General features: G+C 42.3%; 1 protein-coding gene across 4 annotated transcripts in view; it reads right to left on the bottom strand.

The window, feature by feature from the left end:
- Window positions 1-2,647: 2,647 nt before the first annotated feature.
- The window catches only part of DGCR2 (DiGeorge syndrome critical region gene 2), a 50,295-nt gene continuing 30,360 nt past the window's right edge, over window positions 2,648-22,582 (bottom strand). For 2 of the 4 annotated variants that reach the window (XM_069795093.1, XM_069795095.1), the window contains 8 exons: window positions 22,057-22,182; window positions 19,582-19,801; window positions 18,538-18,614; window positions 15,778-15,954; window positions 13,621-13,824; window positions 9,480-9,632; window positions 8,562-8,798; window positions 2,648-7,768 (listed from right to left, as the gene is read on the bottom strand). In XM_069795093.1, the coding sequence (XP_069651194.1) occupies window positions 7,527-7,768; window positions 8,562-8,798; window positions 9,480-9,632; window positions 13,621-13,824; window positions 15,778-15,954; window positions 18,538-18,614; window positions 19,582-19,801; window positions 22,057-22,182 (1,436 nt within the window). In that variant the 3' untranslated portion in view covers window positions 2,648-7,526. The remainder of the gene's footprint in view (window positions 7,769-8,561; window positions 8,799-9,479; window positions 9,633-13,620; window positions 13,825-15,777; window positions 15,955-18,537; window positions 18,615-19,581; window positions 19,802-22,056; window positions 22,183-22,582) is intronic. The other 2 variants (XM_069795094.1, XM_069795096.1) reach the window with 1 other exon arrangement.

Here is a 22,582-nt window from a genome sequence, read left to right as displayed (position 1 = left end):
ACTCCAGCCACTTCTGATTTTCCATTAAGATGTTCGATCTCCATAATAAGCTGCCGCTAACCCAGGCAGAAAGGCGGGAGCAGGGCACGGAGCACAGCGGGAGCCCGCTGCCGGCGCCGGCACAAAGGAGGCACTGTGGCCAGCAGATGCACGCTGGCCACACGCCGCCCCACAGCCCCTTCATTCATCCCGCGCTCCCACCGCCGCCGGGGTCAGCGACATCTCTCCCCCCACGGCCTGGCACCCCCCAGGGTCGCTGCCAGCACACGGCCCCGCACGCATCCGACCCGCAAGTCCCCAGCGTTCTCCCAGGGGCTGAGCTCCCCAGACACCCTGCGCTGAGTGCAGCTGCTAATTACCCTCCCAGGAAAATGCTTTTTAAGCTGGTAAGAGCTTACAGCAGAAGACTGCCCAGCAATGCCCCTGCCACAGCATCCAAGTGTCGATGCTGTGTGTCCCCGGGGAGTGGCGGTGAGCCCCGAGAGCGGTGGCTGCGCTCCTCCAGGCACTCCTGGCTGCTCCCCACAGCTGCAGCGTCGCCCGTCCCCAGGCTACAAAAGGGCAGGAGGGAAGGGCAAGTCATGTCTGCGTGGGGTCTTGCAGCATCAGCAGAGCCCCACAGGGTCCTGCCAGACCAAGCCCCTCCAAGCACTCGCAACATCAGGCCGCTGCTATAGAGACACATTTGTCCCCCTTGAGACCAGCAGCGAAGGAAGGGCTGCGTTCCATTGCCCTCAGCTGAACCAGCATCTCACGGCCCGGAGCGGAGATGAAGCTCTGGGAGCTGGGGGCTGTGCTGGTTCAGGTCCAGCAGCGCCGGAGGCGGCTGCAGGAAAGGGAGAGCGGAGCCCTCCCAGCACCCGCAGCGATGATGACACTGCACGCTGGACAGCTTTCAGCAATGAACGCATCCTGCGGTCACGAGCAGGGCATGGGGACAGGCCAGCAATGCTGCGGGGACTTGTTCTGCAGCACTCACAGCAAACACTGTGAGCAGCTTGTAAAAAAAAAAGAAAAAAAAAAAGTGAGTGTTTCTGGGGTCTCAGCTCCCAGACCGGAGCATGGGCAGGCATCACCCGGCCCAGGTCTGGACCATGCAAAAAAGAGCTGCCGCTCTTTCCCTGTACCCAAAATCAGCCCCTCTTGTGGCAGGCTGGTATCAGGCCAGTTTTTAATTCTTTAACTGCTTCCCCCAGGTAAAGTTGATTTGACTCTGCACAGCTCTGGAAAATCTGATTCCAGCACTTGTACCACAGACCATCCACGGAGCTGTCACCAGCACGGGAGAAAGGACACGGGGCCCCGCAGCCCCATGGCACTGCACTCGCTGCCCGGACTGCTCCAGAAAAGCAGCACAGCTTTCCCCACTCCAAAAGGACATGTCCTCCGACCAGCACGCTGACCGCACCAACATTTGGAGTCACCAGTCGCGTTGCTAAGAGTATGTACTACAGGACAAGTAACTTCCACAGCAGCACCCAGCAGCGATGCTGAACACAGCTTGCCAGGACAGAAGAGATACGACCGTTTGACTTGGACTTGGTATATTGCTCCATCCTGTATCCCACCAGTCTGCCAGCTCCGGCTGCAAGCCTGCATTACTAAACCAGCACAACTGTTTAAAGAGGCTTATTTATCCAGCAAGTTCTTTTGGACGAATATTCCCCGCTATCAGCCAGCTTTGTTAAATAATTTAGAGTCACAGGCTCTTTCAGGAGAGGCAGCATCACCTCCCAGCTCACTGCAGGCCAAGAGGACTGGGGGGGCAGGAGAGCTGCCTCTTCCCACTGCAAACCCCAGCTCATTTCATCTCCCCGCAGCTCCAAAGAGAACTGCAGTCGCCTGTAACATTAAAGCAGCCGGGGGCTAGCTGGAGCCGAAACGCCACCTGCTGTACATCTCCCCGCAAGACAGACCGGTCCCAGCGCCGGACGGGAAACCCCCTGCGCACCCCAAAACACGGCTCTTGGCCAAGGCTTCTCCTGCCAGCCCACCCAAGGTCACCCCGGCACCTTCCCTCCAGCCCCCGTACCACGCAAGGGGTGTAAAACACAACCGAGGGAAGGGTGCAGTACCCAAGACCTTCTTTCAGGAATTCGATGAGAAGTTTGGAGCTCGAATTTTGGAATAGCTGAAGAGGTCAGGACAGCCGGACCTCTCATGTGGCTTTTCCACCAGCCTCCCCACCGCCTGCTGGGCACGTCGAAGCAGCACGGCTCAGGGCTAACGCTGTCCCTCTCCGACTCCACGTCAACTCCTGGACCGACTCGGTTGGTTCCGCAGAGCCCTGCTGCCCCAACGCCGGGAGCTGTGGGGCTCGGAGCACCCCTCCCGTCCAACACACCCACCTCCACCTCGGGCCCAGGGACTCAGCATCTTCCCCCAGGTCTGGAGAGGACAGCAGGAGTAGGCTGCACTTCACCTTCTTGGGCATACAGCCAAGACTTTCTTAAAATTACACTAATCTAGGTAAATTCCACTGGTATTTGTACACATGGGGACTTCGTCAGCCTCCCTGCTTGAAGTTAAATGCATCCATTGATCTTTTTGCAAGATCACAGCTCAGAAGTGTGATTTAACAAGACCTTCCTTTGCAATGCTGAGGAACCACATCGATACCGAAAACAGGAGACATTGGAACAGGCCATTTCTCTTACAGAACACAATTTATTTGGCATTTGGATGAAATGTTTCTCACAGCATCTTGAGAAAAAAAGAAAGATTAGTGCCAACCCCAAAGAAAGAAGTTAGAACAAAAAAAACCCGTGTCACAGGGACTGAATTATTATAGTATCAAATTTAAATTTTACATGGTATTTCACAGAATATCAAAATCTTTTATACACTGCCACAGTTAAGTCCAGTCACAAACCAACTACACAGGAGAAGCCTGCAAATGCAGCATTGGCTAAAATTATTTTCCAGGAGAAGGTAAAAAGCAGTGTCTCATTCTCTCTCGCAGCCTCCCAGGCATCCTCCAGCCTGACACTCGGGGTACAGCGCAGAACAGCCACGCATGCAGCCTGCAAGCGCAGCATCTCCGCTGGCATCGACTCCAACCCATTCAACATTCAAGGTGCACAATACTGGAAAATTAAAGCTATGTCGTACCATAGCAGGCAGGTAATGCAGACTGTTGTTAGGGGAAGCAGATCTTTACCACCGAAAGCATCTATTCCAAAGAAATACATATTTCATTTGCAACTGGGGAACAGAAGCAAAATGTATGAACTTTGATTCGCCTCCTCTACACTCATCTGCTCTAATTTCAGGGTCCAGCTCCCAACTTGCAGGGGAAATTCAAAAGAAATTTCTGTATTGTGTGTTCTTTAGCTAGGGAGAAAAAGCTTGTTTCAGCAACTGAAAAAAGAAGGAGACGTGCGTTATGGATTGTATGAAGCAACATTAAAACATCAGTGCTTTGCCACTGAAAAGCCACATCTGAAAGATAAAAACCATCTTTGAAAACACCTTCAAATTCATTTAACAGTAGATGGGAAAAGGTAGTAATTACTGGTCACAAAAACATTTTCTTCCCAAGTGAAACTTGAGAGATGCATGAACAGGCCATCACCCCATGACACCTGTGGAGGCAGAGCACCAGCCAACTGCAAGATTAAGCCTTCAGAAAAAAATTTCCACCTACTTCGTTCTTCTTCTAGATCAGTGTCCTGCCATGAATGGGTAAAGGAATAGTCTGAGGCTCAAAACTAGACAAGACTGAACAGTACGCAGACAAGCTCTTTGTACATCTGAATGACAGACAGTTTTGATCTTCTAGCACAGAATGAAACCCACCATCCTTCTAACATTACAATACTCTACAACTCATCTAGTAAAAAAATTAGAGGCTGCTGTGAGACTGTGTACAGGTATCACCGAAAACACCAAGAGAAATTAATATCTAGGGCTGTTCTTGAAGGAACAGCCGAGACCTCCATATGGCACCACAGTACGTTGTAAGGATGGGGAATCTGAGGAGCTGTTTTGTCCGAGGCCACAACGGGAGGCGCTTAAAGCATGCCGAAACCAGGACAGCCCCGCGCACAACTGAGTGCTGTACCTTTACAACGACTGTGGTCGAAGACATCCCAGGAGAAATGCACTCTCTGCTCACGCGTGCTGCTGGGAATGATGTGATAATGCCATCTCCCCCGCTGGGTCTGGAGGGACATTTGGGATGCATCAGCAGTTAAGAAAAACATCCAGAGAAAGGAACGGTGGTGGGGAGAAATCAATGCACAAAATAACTCCAAAGATCTCAATTGAATGGCAATCAAAACAGAAAGGTCTTCCTCAGGCAAGCATCAACTCTCTGTAATTGGTGCTCAGGACAAACTGCTTACCAGTCACCTTGCCAAGGGCAAGGAAGGTTTGCTGAGGAGTCAACTGCTGTCAAGACAACAACTCTTCCCCAGCTGGTCCAGAAGTCTGAGTAGCTGTGACATTTTCTACTACAAAGGCTCTCACTCCAAGAGAAAGTACCCAATGTGAAAAAGCTACATTAAAAAGGGAAAAAATGACAATTTTATTGCGAAATTCAAAGCTCACCAAGAGGTAAATGAGCTGTACTTAGTGAGCTGCTCTGTTCAAGGCAAAATTTCCCTTGTTTACAGTTAAGATGAAGAAGGCTAGGGGGAAAAGAGAGAAAATAGCAGCCTCCGTGCCAATATACAAGTGGGAAAGGCTCAGAAGCAATGGGGAAAATATCACACCGAGGCTTCAACAAAGAAGCCCACATTTGGAATAGCTACAACCAGGAGCCACCATGAAGTTGCCAGTTGTAACAGAGCTTATTTTCAAATAAAATTCACCACAGAACCAAAAGTAAAATAAAAAATATTGAACAGATTCCCACAGCGTTAGGAGAAGTGTGAGGTAAGGTATCCGTTCACCTCAGCCACAAAACACAGCATCAGAGACTAAACCAAGCCAAAAGGCCTTTTGTTATTGCGCTAGGATACTACAAAGAAGAAATATTCCATCTGGCTTCAAAAGAAATTGGAAGTTTTCTATTTTGCACTGCTAACAAAATATTTTTCAGGAACAGATTGTAGTAGCATAGACTTTGCATCCTACTTGAGTGTACACTATCACAGCCTGTCCTACAACAGAGTGTAGCCAGCTTGAAAGAATTATTAACCCTAAGAGCCTAGCTTATATCCCAGTGCTTAGCTTCACCTAGCTGGACACAGCACAAAGGTTACCGTCTACAGTATGTATATATATATATCTATATATCTTGCCACCCAGAAACACACACACGCACACACGCATTCGTACCTATAAAACTAAAGAAAAATCAGTACATACAATGTATAAAACGTATGAATGTGCTCAAAAATGCACAAAACCCGCTTTATTTTCATACTTCAGAAATGCTCAATAATTTGTATGCATGGTTCTGACTACTGCTATCCATCCACTTCATTAGACCAGGACTTGAACTCAGAGGAGGAGACAGCAAGAGATCCCACAGGGTGGAGAATTGCTCCTCTTGTTTCGTACCACTGCTGTTAGAGCCAGTCAAACCAGAGAGCAGGACGCCGTCAGCGGTACGGCTCCAGGCGGAGAGGCTTCCTAACAGCGCTTCCTCCCACTCGTGTGCCAGCAGTGCACCCTAGAACTGTGATTCACGCTCTCTGATGGATTCAAGATTGTTAGCAAGCGTCTGAATGTCAAGACACCAGATATGATCTCAATAACGAGAACTCACAGTTTTCTGAGCAAAAGGAGTCGAATTGTCAAGACCAATCCCCAAGTACAGTATAAGCCTATAGGCGAGATACAGAATAGAAAGTAGCAGCATATTCAATGGGGAAAGAGTCTGCTGCACTGGGAAACCACAACAGTGGGTTAGGATTTGTCATACAAGTATGATTTCTCATCAGGACTAGAAAAATAGATCACATGCACACCCCCATGCAGTATCTTATTCCTGTCCCTCTAGGCTTGTACCCTTCATAAGGTAACAGGAGAACACTCACAAGGGGCATTCTTTACAAATTCCTTATAATTCATCTCATCTGCTGACTGCTACAGTAAGTCAAGGAGAAGTAGAGGCAAGAGGAGGATGGGGGAAAGGATAAATTATTTGTACACTGAAATGCAAACTTAAATTTAAAATAATCTGTAAAGATTATTTCGCACTCATTATCAAACCCAACAATGCTTAACTTCGGGTTTAGTGAGGGAGTGAATGAATCTTTTTGCCATCTGTAAATTAACTTAGAGTTCAATCTGAGGGGGAACTTTAAGATGACATATCAGACTGAAGCAAACTGCTTTATTGATTTAAGTACACTAACCTCATTATAAGCCCTCATGGGACCTGGATAAACAGTTTGGGGGGCACATGGGAAATCCCTAGAATAGGGTTGGCAATTTATGGGACTCAGATAAGGAATAAGTGTCTAATTAGAATTAAACATCACATCTAGTGCATGTTGATCACTGTTTTTAAGTGGTATTTGTAGAACTGTGAAGTGAAATGGAGGGGAGGAACACACTTACATGCTAAATATAGCATGCAATAAGAAAAGCAAGAACAACGGTCTTTTATCCAGGCCAGTCTTGTGCAACTGTTCATTGTAAAGGAGTTAAACTACAAAGAAAAATACCTCAATCTTCCTTATGGGATTGTAACAAACAGGGGCTTCATATAGTGAAGTCAGACTGCATCAAAGTTAATTGCTCCCCATCTCTTCCCTAGAGTACTACCTAACACGTATGAGGATTATACCAGAGGGACACAAGCATTACACAGACCCAGTTTTCTTTATGGGCCAGAATTTTACCCAACAATGAGATCTTGCAGCTTCCAACAACAAAATAATTGTAATTGCAAATCCTAGATTTCTTAGCACCCACTTGCCACATATTGCGTAGATCATTCATCCTCCAGTCTCTACGGTGTTCTGTAACAGCAAGGCAGATCAAAACACACAAGAGTTTTTATACTGCATAACTCTTACGTGGTGGCATGTGTTTTAGCTCCTCAGTGTTCCCGTTCTGTAAAACGGGCCTGAAGCCCCTCACCCTGCAGTCCTATCTTCTCTGCCTTTTCCAACTGTAGCACTGAAGCAAGAGAGAAAGCAATTGATTGAACCGTGACTGCCCCCACCCTCCTTTTCCATCATCTGTTTCCTGGGTGCAGTGGTATCCAGTCAAATCCAAGCAGCTTTTTTCTGATGTAGATTTTGTTTCCTCTCAGGTTAAGAAAAAAAAACAAAACCAAACCTACCCATACTTTTCACCTCCTTAGAAGTCAAAGGAATTCTCTGCACTCTTTTCCATAGCTAATGGAAAAAAGGAGCAGTTATACAATCCATATTTACAGGACAAACCGATTAGTGAATGAATAACAACAGCCAAAAAACGAGAGGCACAATCCTAATCTAGAACATAAAAGCAGTGTTCAAAAACCAAAGTGGAGGTTCCTTCTGAAGTTCAAATCACGGATTAGTGTTTGTCTGTGCAAACAGTTGCTAAAACTATTTCTGACTGGCAGTCGGCTTTTTACTCCTTTATACAATGGTATTGAGAGAACAGTGGCTGTGACGGCTGCCCGTAAGAGTTTCTGCCTGTGTGTTTTCATTTAGCGGTGTATCAGGAGGGACAAGAAAGGTGCTGCTGTCAGCAGAGTCTTCCAGCTCCACTGGAGAAGGACCAACTGAGGGAGGAAGTGATCCCTCTGTAAGCTGTGGGGACACATCACAGTTTCCTAGTGATGGAGGACTGCTTTGCACAGTCTGAGAAAGAACTCCATCTGCAAAGGACAAAAAACAAGCAGAATCAGAACGTGAAGTATATCATTTCACATTCCCAAATAGATTTACTATCTATATTTCTGGAAGCTCTGAGTTTTTCTTGGTTTTGCATTAATGCACAAAGAGATGACACTGCAAAAGAGGAAAATTATGTAGCAAAAATAAAACTTCGATATATAAATAACACACTTGCACTAATCAGGCTCACTTATCTTGTGACATATGCTGCTATAAAATCCCAATTTGGAATGATTTCTACTGTATGTGAATATCACAGCTGCAAAATTGAAGAGCACTGGGTGAATCATTAGAAAGTGATATTTTTGGTCAATTTTTAGGGGGTGTGGGTGGGGGAAGCTGGGAGGAGAGAAGACACTGGATATATTTTACTCAAAATCTCTTGTACTTGACATTTGTTCTACTTTTTAATACCAATCTCTACAGACCTATCTCCAAAAGACCAGAAAAGGCACCAGCATAGTGGAAACTAGGTAACCAGGTAACTCATCCAAGGTAAGGCTTGAAAATAGGCAAGGCCTAAGAGTTAAACTGCTTGCAGCATGGATTCCACTTGTAATTTAGGTGATCCAAAGAACCTTTGAGAAAAACCAAGCTTAATGACACATTTTAACAAAAGACTTTTCCATCACAGAAATAGGAGATTTTATCGTGAAATGTATTTTTCCCATCACAACCACTAAAACATATGATTATAGTTAAAAAACAATTTAAAAATCTACCCTCTAGCCAAAATGAAAAAGAGGAAGAAAAGAGAAGCTATTGCCTGTGTACCTGGAGTGGAACAAAGGATGCTGTCTGGATTGACAGAAGCCTCATAAGGAGGAGGTGGGTCATCCGGATGTTGAATATCTGGATACTTGTAAGCTGTATAGGGTGGAGGTGGATCGTGGAAATGAAATGCCCCACCTTCCCCATCATCTGAAAGATGCAGTGGAGTAAGGCCAGTTCCAAAACCGTCGGGACCATAATCAAAACCAGGCATCCTGCGGCCCAAGTTAAAATGGTGCACTATTTCGAGAGAAGAAGAGATAGTAAGTGACTTTATCCCATGCTTTCTTCTTCAATTTAAGGCAGATCTCAACACCTTTTTCCACTTTTCACACCCAAGGAACTCATGTCTCTCGAAGACCTAAAAAAGTCTACATAACCTATACAAGTCAACTCACTGCAGTTACACAATGATACCCGGGCCCACCTGCTCCCAGCCTGTTTGTCCTGCATCGCATCTACATTTGAATCTAACCTCTTCAAACTGAGGAGATCATTCACACATAAAAGATATTTCAGATTCGGACCACATACAAACAAAAAATATTTTTCCATTATTGGCTAAAAAAGTTCAAGTTTGAAGAATCTACCAAGACACACACACAGGCATAGTCAAGCAAGACCATGACATTTCTCACCCTTACATACATCAATCTATCACTAATAAGCACGAGGCACAAGATAAGTGTTGACATAAACGTTTTTTCTTTGAATGTAGAGTGGTTCAGAGAACCAAAACTTGTACAAATCATTACCAGTTCAGACAGACAGCACAGGGCTACATTTGCACACAGTACTGAGTAGAATCTATAACCAGACTTCCACTGACGTTTTCCACAGATTTGTATTTCTTCTGCTCTCTTTATTCTGAAGCACATACACTACTTAGATCAAGACTCATTACAGATACAGGCTACTTACAATTTGCTCCAATCAAAGACTCTATGCGCTCTCTCCGCCTCTGGCGTAACCGGTGGACCATGAAAAGCAGCAGAGAGAGGATGAGGAAGGAAGAAATGCAGCTAACAATCAGACGCATTCCACCAGCCATTGAGTCAAACAAACTGTTGCCATCTGTTACATAAAACATATAAGAGAAGCCTGTTACTTTTGCTCAAGACTCATTTTTCTTGATGTTCTTCTGTCAGTAATGCAGAGAGAAATGCAGAGTGGAGATTCATTAGCCTGGTTTAACACTTCATATTTCAAAAATTTAAGAAAATTATGAATCATCAGGTGATTTATCTATTTATTGCAAGAACATCTACATGTTTCTAAAAATACCTTAAATCAGCAAAAGGGACAAAATGTTGAAGGCTTCAGGTCTCCGAAAACAAGAAAAAGGAAAGGTTAATGGCATTTTGCACATCCACTTGTACCTCTGGCATAGCTGATGATGTTATACTAAAGAGGACAGCAAAGGCCTGAACTAGCGTATCTATACACTATTTCTACGTGACTTCTGGACATCTTAACTTTTACATTTCCAACAAGAGAATCTCTAAACACTGTCATTATCACCAAGATGTGGTTGTCTAAATTCCGTATGTCATTGATACACTGGTTAGCACCATTAAATGATAGGAACTAAAAATACCTTAAAAAAGTAAATCAACATGATAATCATCTTTCAGGAACTGAAGAGATTAAGGTAAACAAGAATTAAAATCTTTTCCTAGAATCACATAGAAAGCAAGTGGCAGAACATGAAACAGACCCAGGAGCCTAGGACTCTATACCATTGAGCAAAGCTCTATACCTTTGCTAACCAGATCCACACTTGGAAGGCTGTTGCGAGCAAATTACCACTGTTCCAACAGTGCCAGACATGAGAGGTATTAATTTTTCCACAATTCAACTAATCACACTTGGTTATCCTTAAGTAGCATGCGCACATACAGATATTCCACACAAAGAAAAATGACCTAAAAATGACTATGCTGAGTTCTTTGCACCAATTTCCCATTAAAGAGCTCTGAATGAGAAACACTCCCAGGTCAGGTGTGGATAAGAAACAGATAAAGCGGCTGCACAACCTGGTCACCTACTGCTACAGGATACAAGCACTACCAGGTACAAACCCCTCTCCCCAGCCACCGCAGTGCCACCACACAACTGGCCAGATCCTGGCCGCTTCTTTCCCGCACCCACCACAGCCACAAGAGCTCTCCCTATACTTTTCCTGTCATTAACAGCAGCTAAAGTTGTATCAAAGATTCCTTACAAAAGAAAGCTAAAAGCCTCACAAAAATTTTAAGTACTGACTTGCTACAAATGCTAGTAACAGAAAAATCCACCTAATTTATACATCGTTAAAGTACATGGCTAACAGGCTGGTATTTATTACGTAATGCATTCTTAGCAACAAGAAATTCATTTAATAGTGCACTATGCGCAGAGCTCGAACATTACACCCTCTGAAATCTGGCTGCACAGTACAAAAGCCTCTGTGCTGTCAAACCTTTTAGCAACTCTTACTGTCAGAGCTTAAACTGATGCAGTCACACACCTACCAACCAACACACCCTCCTGACCACCACAGACCTGCCGTTGTTCCTCCTCCATTTTATGGCCATGCTGACTTCATGAGCATCATAAATTAGTGTTAATAACTGCCTTAAAGTGACTTAAGTAACATATACACACAGGCAAGCATGACGCACTCGTACGCAGAAAGCCTGACTTCCATGCATTCTCCTTAGGCCAGCTACAAGTGCAGTTCTTGAACCTTCTGGGGCATCTCAGGCCTCCATCACACTGCTCCCAGCCTGCGAGAGCTCCTAATGTTCAACCTGTTTGGCTGGATAAACTATTGTCAAGTAAAGTCCTAGATTAAAAAAAAAGACAAAGACCCAGCTTGTACAGAACAAGCTGAGTCATCACAGAGATTTCCAACCCACATAAAACCAAATAGATTATTTCAGAAAAGCTGTCTTACACTCAATACAGTAGTAATACCCTGTAACTGCACCAGCTGAGTCACTGGAAAAGCTTCTGCACCATGAGCTCTTTCAAAGTATTTTACTTCTTTTATTACCTTTTCACAAATAAGAGTTGCAGGTCTGTCTAAACAAAAGCCACAAAGAAAAATATTTTCTACCACATCCATGGAGCAGCAACAGACAGACTACCTCAGTTTCAGTATTAGTACATGAAAGATTTTCCTCTGCTATTTATCTTCAACTAAATGAGGAGAAGCATCTTTCAAGAGAGTATAGCTGTGATTGCTCGGCTTACTCCTACCACTGGAAAAACTCCCCTACTACCAAGTCCTTGAGTAATATTCATTATCCACTTGTAATCATTGCTCACCCACTCACACTGCAAGAGCTGATTACCTGCCAACCCAACAGCAGGATTTATTTCCCCCTGGTCTCTCCTTGGATGATTCATTTACTGAACTGTTGATTAGTAAACTGTTTTCTTTCCTTTGCAACAGAGCTTAGAGAAGATATATGCAAGAATTGGACAAAGATAAATACATGCTGATTAAAGAAAGTAATTCATTAATTTTGTCATCTGGAACAGCCATTTATGAACACCCACAAGGAAAACTGAAATGCTCCATTTAAAAATTTCAGTGTTTATCACTAGCTGAAATAATTTCATTATGAAGGAAGTTTGACAACTGCTTGATGATTCTTCTCTCAAAAAACTAAGTTACTAAAAAAACCAGAACACTTCAGGCAAGAGTATAATGAAACACTCTTATTTAGCATCAGTACAGAAAGAAGAGCTTAAGGATCAGAAAGGATGTGGTAAAATACACTCTTTAAATCAGTATTCATGAAATAGTTAAGACCCACAGCAATAAACAAGGATTAAAGAACACAGCACGAGGTTATCCCAGGTCATCTTATCCTGTCTGCTGGTTGATGCTTTGCTGACACTGTTCCTGAAGATTAAAAAAAGTGAAGACAAAGTCTTAACTCTGCTGATAAGAGTGGGAGGAAGACTCCCGCTTTTTCCCCCACTCTTTCACCAACCAACCTGCAACACTAGCTACAAACATCTGTTAAGCTTAATCCTCAGAACAAATGTGAATGACAGCAAGGTGGAGCCAGTGACCTTTAATGATTAACTTCTGTAGTTAAAACAAATAAGAAAGACTGCAAATTTGGAAGCCAAGAAGCATCCCTTTTTTGTAACAGACTGAAATAGAAGCCTCTGATGGGAAGAGTTGTCCTTCCGTGTTTTCCATAGGAGTTCGGAACAACAGTTTCTTAGTACACTCAGATAAGATTAGGTTCTTTTAAAATACCAGGAAATAACAGTTTCACAGAATGGTTGAGGTTGGAAGGGACCTCCTGAGATCATCTAGTCCAACCCCTGCTCAAGCAGGGTCAGCTAGAGCAGGTTGCCCAGAAGTCCAGGCAGGTGTTGAATATCCCCACAGATGGAGACCCACAAAGCAATCTGCTCCGGTATTTGACCGCCTTCACAGTAAATTCCAAGTAAGATACATTTCTTTTCACAAGTCTCTTTACAGAAAAATAACCCTCTGAAAATCTACATCCCCAAATGGTGACTGACAAACAGTTCAGTCAGAGTCAACTGAAGACTTTACTGATCCAAAACAAGAAGCTGCACTGAGATGCCAAACCCAATAAGCAAGGTTGCGTGACCCGATTATTACTGAAACTCTATATAACTTACAAACTCTGCTTCCCACGTAAATCCCTGCATACAAACCTGCACACACATAAATGCTCACGTCCAGAAAAAGATGCTTAATTAGTGCTCAAAAGAAAAGTCTTTTCTTTTCATGACAGCTAAACATGACAAAGGAACCATGCAAGACGCTCTACTAAAAATCCACAGTAGTGTCAACCTCCATACAGAAAATAAGCTACTGCTTTTCCTGTATAAGCAGTATCAAGGATAACTAATTATTTCTAGCCCCAGGCTGAAGTGTTTCATTTCCCATGATTCAAGGTCTTTTCCCACAGGGGGTTTGTACCCAGCAATGTTGAGGCATTGAGAAGATGCATCATTTCAAACAGTTATACCCAAAGATAACCAAGTTGAGCACTGAACTCATTTTTCTTGACAAAATTCTTACCTGGGTCTAAACATGTAAATTTGCAGCACTCCTTAGGGTCTTTGCGATACTGCTGACACCCCTGGGGCCGTTCACACAAAGCAGCCACGCACATTTCAGGTTCACCGTTGTGACACGTGCAGCTCAAACAGGGATCATTCCCTTTTGGAGTGAAATAGTAGCCTTCATCAACAATGTTGTCTTTGATATCAACGCAAGTCTGGCCTAGAACAGAAACACACATCAATATCCAAGTGTCTGTGAGCCTGCCAGACAGGAGTCCAGTTTATTCTGTTACATTAAGTGATTTGTAAACATAAGCAGACCACCAGTTAAAAGCCATGCCTTCACATTAAAGAAACTTTGAAAATGGATCTCCAAGGAGTGGGGTAGATGATGGATAGCGTGGAGGCACTCAGGGATGATTTACTGCTCAAAACTGACAAAGTGAATTTTAAGTATTTAATGGAATTGACACACTTTCAGGCATCCTCTCCAAGACATGGGAAAACAAGTGGTCTGAGAAGTTTAAGCTTCACTCTCAATGCCTGCTGCAGCTCCCTCCCTCTCTCCTGGCACTTCGGAAAAGTTGGATCTTCTCCGGGCCAGTCTGAAGGACTCTTAACAGGCCAGGCCTAAAAAAGGAAACCAGCAATAGTATTTCCACTGCCCTAGCTGCATCTTGATCCCTGCCCAGCGAAGGAAGTTTAGGTGTCTTCTGCCCACTGTCCTTTCCTCCCACTGACACAAAGGCAGGTACCAAAAGCAGAGAGAGGGAACACCGGCAGCACTGGGACCTGCCAGCTGAAGCAACTGCTTCGGGAGGGTAGCCTTACCCCTCCAACCTACACACAGGTCAGCTAGGAGGGTCCACAGGAAAGTTCAGACTGGCATAGACCTGAGGAGGTCTCCAGCTCAATCTCCTGCTCAAAGCAGGGTCAGCTACGATGTCCCAACAGGTTGCTCAGGGTTTTATCCAACCTGGTCAAAAAATGCCCAACCTCCCTGGAAGTCTGTTCCACTCTTGACTACCCTCACAATTACTCCCTAGCATCAGTTCAAATCTCTTGTTTCAACTTAACATCCCTTGACTCCTGCCACGCACCACTGTAAAGAGCCTGGCTCCATCTTCTCAATAACCTCCTTGTAAGTACTGGCAGGCTGCTACCAGGTCCCCTGGAAGCCTTCCCTTCTCCAGGCTGAAGGAGCCCCATTCCCACTGCCTCACCTCAAAGGACAGGCACTGCAGCCCACATTACCATCTTGCTGGCCCCCGCTGAACTCACCTCTATTTGTCAAGGTCTTGTCAACATTTTTCTTGTACCGTGAGGCCCAAAATCAGACACAGCTTTCTTCTGCTCAACCTATACATCTGATACCCTCACCCTCTGGTTAACGTTTTGGCAGCACTATTGCCTTCCTTACATCATCCCCCCCAAAATTACCAAAAAGGTCATATTTTGATCATCATTTTGACTAAACACATGTCCTTCAATATCAGATTCCAAGATTTTATTACATATCAAGGTAGACAAGGCAATATCCTGTCTTCCTAGTTTTCAATATTTCAGGTACAAAAGCAGGCAAAGAAGGGCTGAATTTTCCTCCCTTGCCATCTGCAAGTCTTCTTCCCTGCTTTAAAGAAAAAGCAAATGAGAAAAACTTAAAGAACTGCAGTAAAAGTTCAACAGCTTTTCTCCTTGCAAAGAAGCACCATCTATATCGGGTATCTTAAATATTACCTGAAAATACTGCCAATACCTCTATTGGTATAAAAACTTTTGGAGTAAAGAAATGCAAGATACAGAATGAAAGTCTTTTTTTTTCCACTTTAAGTCAGTAGCTCCACTTGCTTTTTCTAACCCCCCCCCTAACTCTAATAACTGGCTGGAACGAATTTAATAGAATTTGCTATATTCAAAATAAACCAGGAATAAGTGTTTCCTCACTTTCATGTGAGGTTAATAATTTAAGAATAGTATTTATTAATAAGGCAGGCTTTTTTTTTTTTTTACTTTTTTTTTTTAAGTATACTTTATTTTGGGGCTGGCATAGCTGCTTAACAATCATTTTTAGTGAAAATCTGTACTGTGGCTGACAACCACCCAGTTTCCCCACACCAGTTGTATGCATATTTAAACACGCAACACAGTTAACGCTGAACTAAAACCAACTTACTCCTTTTGCAGAGGAATGAAGATTTCTCATAGCAGTTTTCAGCATACCAGCTGTGTAAACCATGGTGCCGAAGGGTAGGAAAATGGAAACATTGAAGCTGGGCACAAAGAACGTTTTCATTTTCAGACATAGCCGTACCAAAGATAGGGTCAGGGGGTAAAAATACTTCTGAAGAGCCTAGAACAAGATGCATTGATATAAGCAGCCTGCGGGTATGCAAAGCTTTAGAAAGGCTCTGTTAATGTCACTCATTTCATGCACACCAACTCTGCTACAAGGCTACTGTCCTCTAGCTTTAGCTTCCATTAGCAACATTCCTCCGGGGGAAGGCAAACAGCAGGGAGGGAAGGGGTGACTCATAGAGAGAAGAGGCTGCTGTTTTCAAGGTACTGGGAAATTTTGTCATTCTGCACCAGTAGGAGTGATGTTCTGATATCTCTACAAACGCTGCTTTCCAGGGTCCGATGGGGTTTGCCTGCCAGTAGTTATGCACCCCTTCCAACAACGCTGAGGTTGGCCACACCTGCTACCAGTGGAGCAAGAACCCATACCAGTCTTGCACCTGGCGCTCCAAGCATCTACTACTAGCGCTTCCAGAGGTGCATGCACATCTATCCTGCGCGCTGCCGAGCCGCTCCGCCACGTCTCATGGCGCTCATTCAGAGCGCAGAGCGGTGCTCTGCGGAGAACAAGGCTGCAATGCCGCTTCTGCTGCTGCAGTGGTGCTATGGACTATTTGGTCCTTCCAACTCACATAATTTTTAACAGACCGTATTGTGATGGGTTCCAAACAGCGCAAGAGGTGTTGAGGGAATTTTATAACTTTTAAAATGTTGTTTCTGACCGGTGTCTTGCTTCACTGTTAAATCTGCTAGTATGCAAAGTTGCAGAGATTAATGGGAGACCAAGACACAGCAATTGTGAAAATTAACCTATTTTATACGTTTTCAGAAGCCTACTTGCAAATCTACGTGCTTAAACATTGATTTTAACAGCTCCTGCAGTTAGCATATTACATAGTCTTCTCACACAACGGTCCTTTCAAATGCTGTTAGGTATGATAGGGTTTTGTTTGTTTATTTTTTATTTTTTTTTAAATGCAACTAGGTTCTGCTATCATTTTTTTGAGGGCTTACCTTCCACATCTCCCAATAATGGATTAAAGTTTCCAAGCTATAGGACCCTAAATCACTTTTCAAACAGATATTAGGAATTCAGAGTCTGCCTTACTACAAGTAAATAAAGCTTAAGTTTTTCAGAAGCTGCTGAATGCTACTATGTACTTTATTTCATATAGATATTCCTTTAAATAGAAAACTTGCAAACAAAAGAAGATATGATATTGAGAAGGCTTAAATTTATATAAGGCATCAAATTAAAACTTAAGATATCATGACTTTTCTGTAATTTCTGCCTCCTTGGTTGTAAACACTCTGTCAGCAGATGGCAGTGCAGTCAACTTTCCGAACATAAAGAAAGGTCCTTTTAAGGAGAATGGGTTTTTTTCCCCTTGGGCTTCACAGGAGAAATCTACCTATATAATCAGTTTTGTCCAGACCAGAAATCCCTATTATGAGAAGCTGGACTTCTCTCCCTCCCTTTCCCCTGCTGTCCAAAGACATCCTTAGGTGCTTTACTTTAAGGAACTAATGAAAAATGCTCCTGCCTTTACAAGAAGCAGCAGTTTGCTCTGAGTATTCCGTCAACTCTGTCCACTTAATGACAAAAGAAATCAATATTTTTGTGCATGGCAGCACAGTAAACAAGTACTGTCATTAGAAAGCTATGCAGGGTTCTACTGCTTCTCACGTGTCAAAGGAAGTATTTTTTAAGACCTAACCGTTTAGCAAAATTCCATTCATAATTATGTATCTGTACCTAATGGACAGTTTTCCTTCCACATTTTCCATTACTGAAAATTGTGTATGAGAAGAAAACTATTCAGATTAATTTTCAAATGCTATACTGGAACTCACAGTGCTGATGCTTAAAAAAAAACACCCTTTGTTTTAGATTTTCCATTATGTAAACCAGTACAGCATTTAGACATTCAATTCTACACGTAAGCATTCATATGATGACTTCAAAATTAACTAATCCCTCAACTGAATTAAAAATAAAAGGTATAGAAACATAACTTTGCATTTTCAGCACAGGGAGCTGCTTGTTTTGCAACTGAAAAAGTTCAGCCAGTGATGCCCATCAGATTAATGTTCAGTTTTTCATATAAACTGGATTTATTTCTGGGATTAGGCAAATTTTGTCTTGGTTTAAGTAAGCTACATAAAGTACTTTAAAATGAAAAAATCTGGGCAATTCTGCAAAATTCAAGATTTTTTTTTTAAGTATACAAAAATCTAATTTTTAAAAAGCTAAAACCCCCAAATATCCTACACTAGTCTGTGCAAATACTAGAATCAGGAATCAGCAGTTCATTTAGACATTCACCACAGAGAACAAGAAACTACAGAGTAGTTTCCTTTTTCTCAGCTTAATCAAGGGGAAAGCCCAAATAAACTGAAAAACACGTTCTTTCCACAAGACGTCAATGTGAAAAACTATGAAACTTCTTACACTTGAAAATAAGACGTGTGTATCAAGTATTAAACTCTTCCATTTTGATACTGTAAAGCACAGCAGTTCCCCTATACTATTTCAACACTATCACTAAAAGAAGTTATGTTGCTCTTGCAAATAATATTCATGCTTTGAGATAGTTTCCATAGGCCATTTAACTAAGTAATAATTTGAGAGGCCCACCTTTATAAGCTACTTCCCAGTGACCTTCTAGAGAGTGATTTCGATTGGTGATCACATACTGATATCCAACCCAGAACCTAAAAAAAAAATTAAGTTAGATTCTAAAGAAACAAGCCAAAAACATATTAACAAATTAAAATAAATTACATTGAACATTCCAATGACTTTAAAGAAAAGCTACCTTTCAAACCCATTTCTGATGACTTTTTTCTCAACATTTCAGCCCACATGTTGGCAATGTAGAGAGAGACTACAGTCGAGGAATAGAGGAAAACACTTGATAGTTTTCAATGTTTAGAAATAACTCACCATGTCTTATTTCTACTCATAATAAGGACCTTACACTGCTGTTATGGCAGCACTTCAGTATCTCAAACAAAAACCACACAAAAGCTTCCAGAAGTCAAATATTTTATAAACATATACAACTTATGTCAGACTGTTCTTGATCAAACCATCTAACTCTCCAGAGACAGAATACACCATTACTGAACTACTCCTGGTGATGTCATGGCAGCCTATGAGACTGACAAAAAACCCACAGGCAAAAAAAAAAAAAAGAATTGTGTTTGTTATGAACTAACAGAATGAAATATCTAAAGACACCAGAACATAGTTCTTGAAACTCAGAATGGCTTTTTACTTCATCCTTATCTCAAACTTGCAGTCCTTGTTAGAGCTACTGGTACTTAATGGAAACAAATATCCTGTTGAAAAATTTAAAGTATTATTTCTATACAAGGTAGTGCAGCAATAAGTCATTGTAAAATCCATCTTCCCTGTTGCAGTTCAAGAATACCAGTATGTTGCTGAGACAGCCTGAAGATAAAAAGACTCTGCTGAATCGTAGCCTACCTGTTAATTAAAACATAAAATACAGATGGCCACTGCCGAACAGTCAACCAGCATGTTCATACTGGGTTATTAACCTGAAGTCAGTCAATTTTACCATCAGATTTTCTAAGCAAACTAAACTACCAGTATTTGTATTACACAGAAACCATTCATGTAATATGAGATCTTTGTCCTTTCCTTCCTACTCACCTACGCTGGTCCTTCCTTACAAATGGTTTTTCTTCCAAGTCCCACTCCTGTGCCAGGATAAACCTTAGCTCCTGGTCTGCAGTGAAGGTGGCGAGGGATCCATTCACCCGCTGACATGTCTGCACGGCGTCCCAGTAGTTCTCTCCATTTAAATACACTCTGTAACAGCTGGCTGTGCCCTCATAGTGGTGCCATCCTGTTGGGCACTTTCCTAGGAAACATGAAGAATAGAAGGGAAACCATTCCCCCCAAATTAGGATCTTCAAGATAATGCATCCTCATCAGTTTATGACAACACAATGCATAATCACTTGGACGTGTACACACAACATACTGTGCATAATTCACGTCACCAGGAAGAGATGCATGCATTACAAATCACAGAAGACTTACTTTACTACAGCTTTTGATAATGGAAGATTTTTTTTTAATGTATTTAAAAAGATGCAAGTCCTAGTAATGTTTCATTGCACTGTGACAGCCTTTAGAGTCTTTAATTAAGACTGATGATCTGCTGTGGGAGATATTTCCCTGAACATCTTTATAAATCCAATCACTTCGATCAATCCAAGTCAAAACAAGCAGCAAGAAGCAGGAAGAAAAACAAACAGGTGGCCAATTTAATGAGTCTGTCTTTCTATTAGGTGGTTAGCAATACATCCAACTTGCTGTAAAGTTTTCAACCTACTTTTACAAGCAGTCTCAGTAGTATTCACATAATCCTGCTCCCACAGTCAATCACTAAACACAGTGGGGGTTCTGGGGCAATTATTGTTTGTTTTGGAAAAACATCACTGCAAAAAGGATCTTTAGGAAGTAAGAAGATAATGGTGTGAACTGCTGTCTCTACTTTTTCTCAGTTAACTCAATTGAGGGAATATGCAACAAAAGCCTTGAGGCATTTCTGATGAAACAGACCCATGGGCTTTTGACTGGCATTCTTCGGGGTTATGGGTAACTAACAGAGAGAATCAGACAGGCAGATGAAATTTAAAACAGACATGAAATATTATTTTAGCACCTGTATTTGCAGTATTAATTTTGCACAACACTTAAGGAAGGAACTTTAAATTCACAAACTGTTTTACATTCATTGCATGCATTCAGACAGTTCCTCTTCTCAAGCCTCTTTATTCCCTTCAGAAACAGGGATCTCTATCATCAAATAACAATATACAAACTTAGATTTGAGGTCCTTTAATTAAATATCTTTCCTCACTCTCCATTTATATGGGATCTTTTAAGATCTAGTGTTCACATCACTAAGATGGAACAGAATACAGTATCAATCAGACTGCAGAGCATATTAAGATATTACTGTATCAATTTCTAAACTGCTTTATTGTCCTCTAAATTTTACTAAGATATTTTAGCTACTGGAATCTATGACAAATCAAAACATCTATTTTAATAAGCATTTTTGTCAAAAAAAAAAAAAAGGAAAAAAATCAACAGAGGTGAACTTTTACTTTTGCTAATCACTTGTCTTTTTCCAAAGCAACTGTTCCCAATTACTGCTATACTGTCTTCCCCCCCATGTCATCTTCCTAACCTGTCCCATCCCTCCCTCCAAGGCTAATTAATCAATGCTGTCTCACATTCCCAAATCACTGGATGATCCCTGCAGCAAAGAGGGAACCAAGATAAGAGGAAGAAGGCAGGAGAGACTTAGATGTTTTGGGCCGGGAGAGATTCAGAGGCAGCAGTCACTACAAGCTATCATCAGTGGGAAGGACACTTAGATAATGCTGGGACTAGGATGCCAACAGTGGCACCAGTAGTGCTGCAGGTAAGAGCATAGGATGACACTGAAGTGGTATTTTTGAAGAATTCTGACCAATCGATGGGAGTAACATGGCAAAACCCATTCAAGCGTTACATACTTCATCTTCAGAGAAGCAAGCGAAGAATTTCCTTAAGTTCCCCACTCCCTAAAGAATATTTTTCCTATTAAAAAGGATACAAAACTCACATCATCAGAGATGCCCTTAATTAACTAGTAACAGTGCAACATCTTTAAGATCATCTTCAAAATTACTTCAATCAAGAGCAATCAATTTTGGTTTCCCCCCACTTTCCAGGGGAACAAACCTACATGCAAGCCCACATCAAGAGGCAAGGGCTAGACCATCACCCCTGCTGCAGGCTGAAACCATCACTTAAACCATGGGCTTAGTTTTCTGTAATTGCAACGAGTTATAACAGAAAATTGCAATTCTGGTTTCATGAAACCAGGATTACTAGGGAAGTAGAATTCTTCGCATGTATTAGACTGCTATATAAACTATGCAATATAACGGGACATATATAAAAGAGAAACATACAAAAAACTTAAAAAGCACTGCACATGAATAAAATCTGGTCAAAAAGCTATGCAACAGAAAAAATCTATTAATTTCTCCTTAAAAATAGCTAGCCTAAATTGCTAAATTAATTAGCAGAAAGATGGCCCAGATTTCCCAGTCTGCAACTTACTGCTAAATCGGACAGGCTGTGCCACATTGACAGTGTGAAAGCGGGTTGTCTCTCCTCCTCTCCCTCGATTGTGCCTGGAGTCCACATTCTCCTTCCCATGGTAAGTTCGCTGGTCCCCTGTCAAGCCTGGGGACCAGAAGGAATAGTCAGTACTGGTGAAAGATGCAAAGGCAGATTTCATTTTATTAAACTTTCTCTGGGTTTTAATTCAAGACATATATAAGTAACACAGTCATGTAAACAAAGATGGTAGATCCCTGAAATAACAGCTTGGCCATTCTACATGGTACGTAACCGAAATACTTACAATTGAAAAGAACCAACAAGCCATTACATGAGTCTTGCAGAGTTAGCGAAATATTTTGGCAGATTCTCAACAGCCTGCAGTTGTACAAAGGACTTGATGCTCGTCATTTCAATTGCTGCAGCAAATGCATCATCCCCAGTGCATTTTAACTGCTCCTGTTTACAGAACTACCCACTCTCCAGCTGCTTTGTTTCTTAGTTGTGTGTTCAATGATATAAG

This window comes from Haliaeetus albicilla, chromosome 10 (assembly GCF_947461875.1).
Source record: "Haliaeetus albicilla chromosome 10, bHalAlb1.1, whole genome shotgun sequence".
NCBI lineage: Eukaryota > Metazoa > Chordata > Aves > Accipitriformes > Accipitridae > Haliaeetus > Haliaeetus albicilla.
This window is presented reverse-complemented; position numbering and strand designations above follow the sequence as displayed.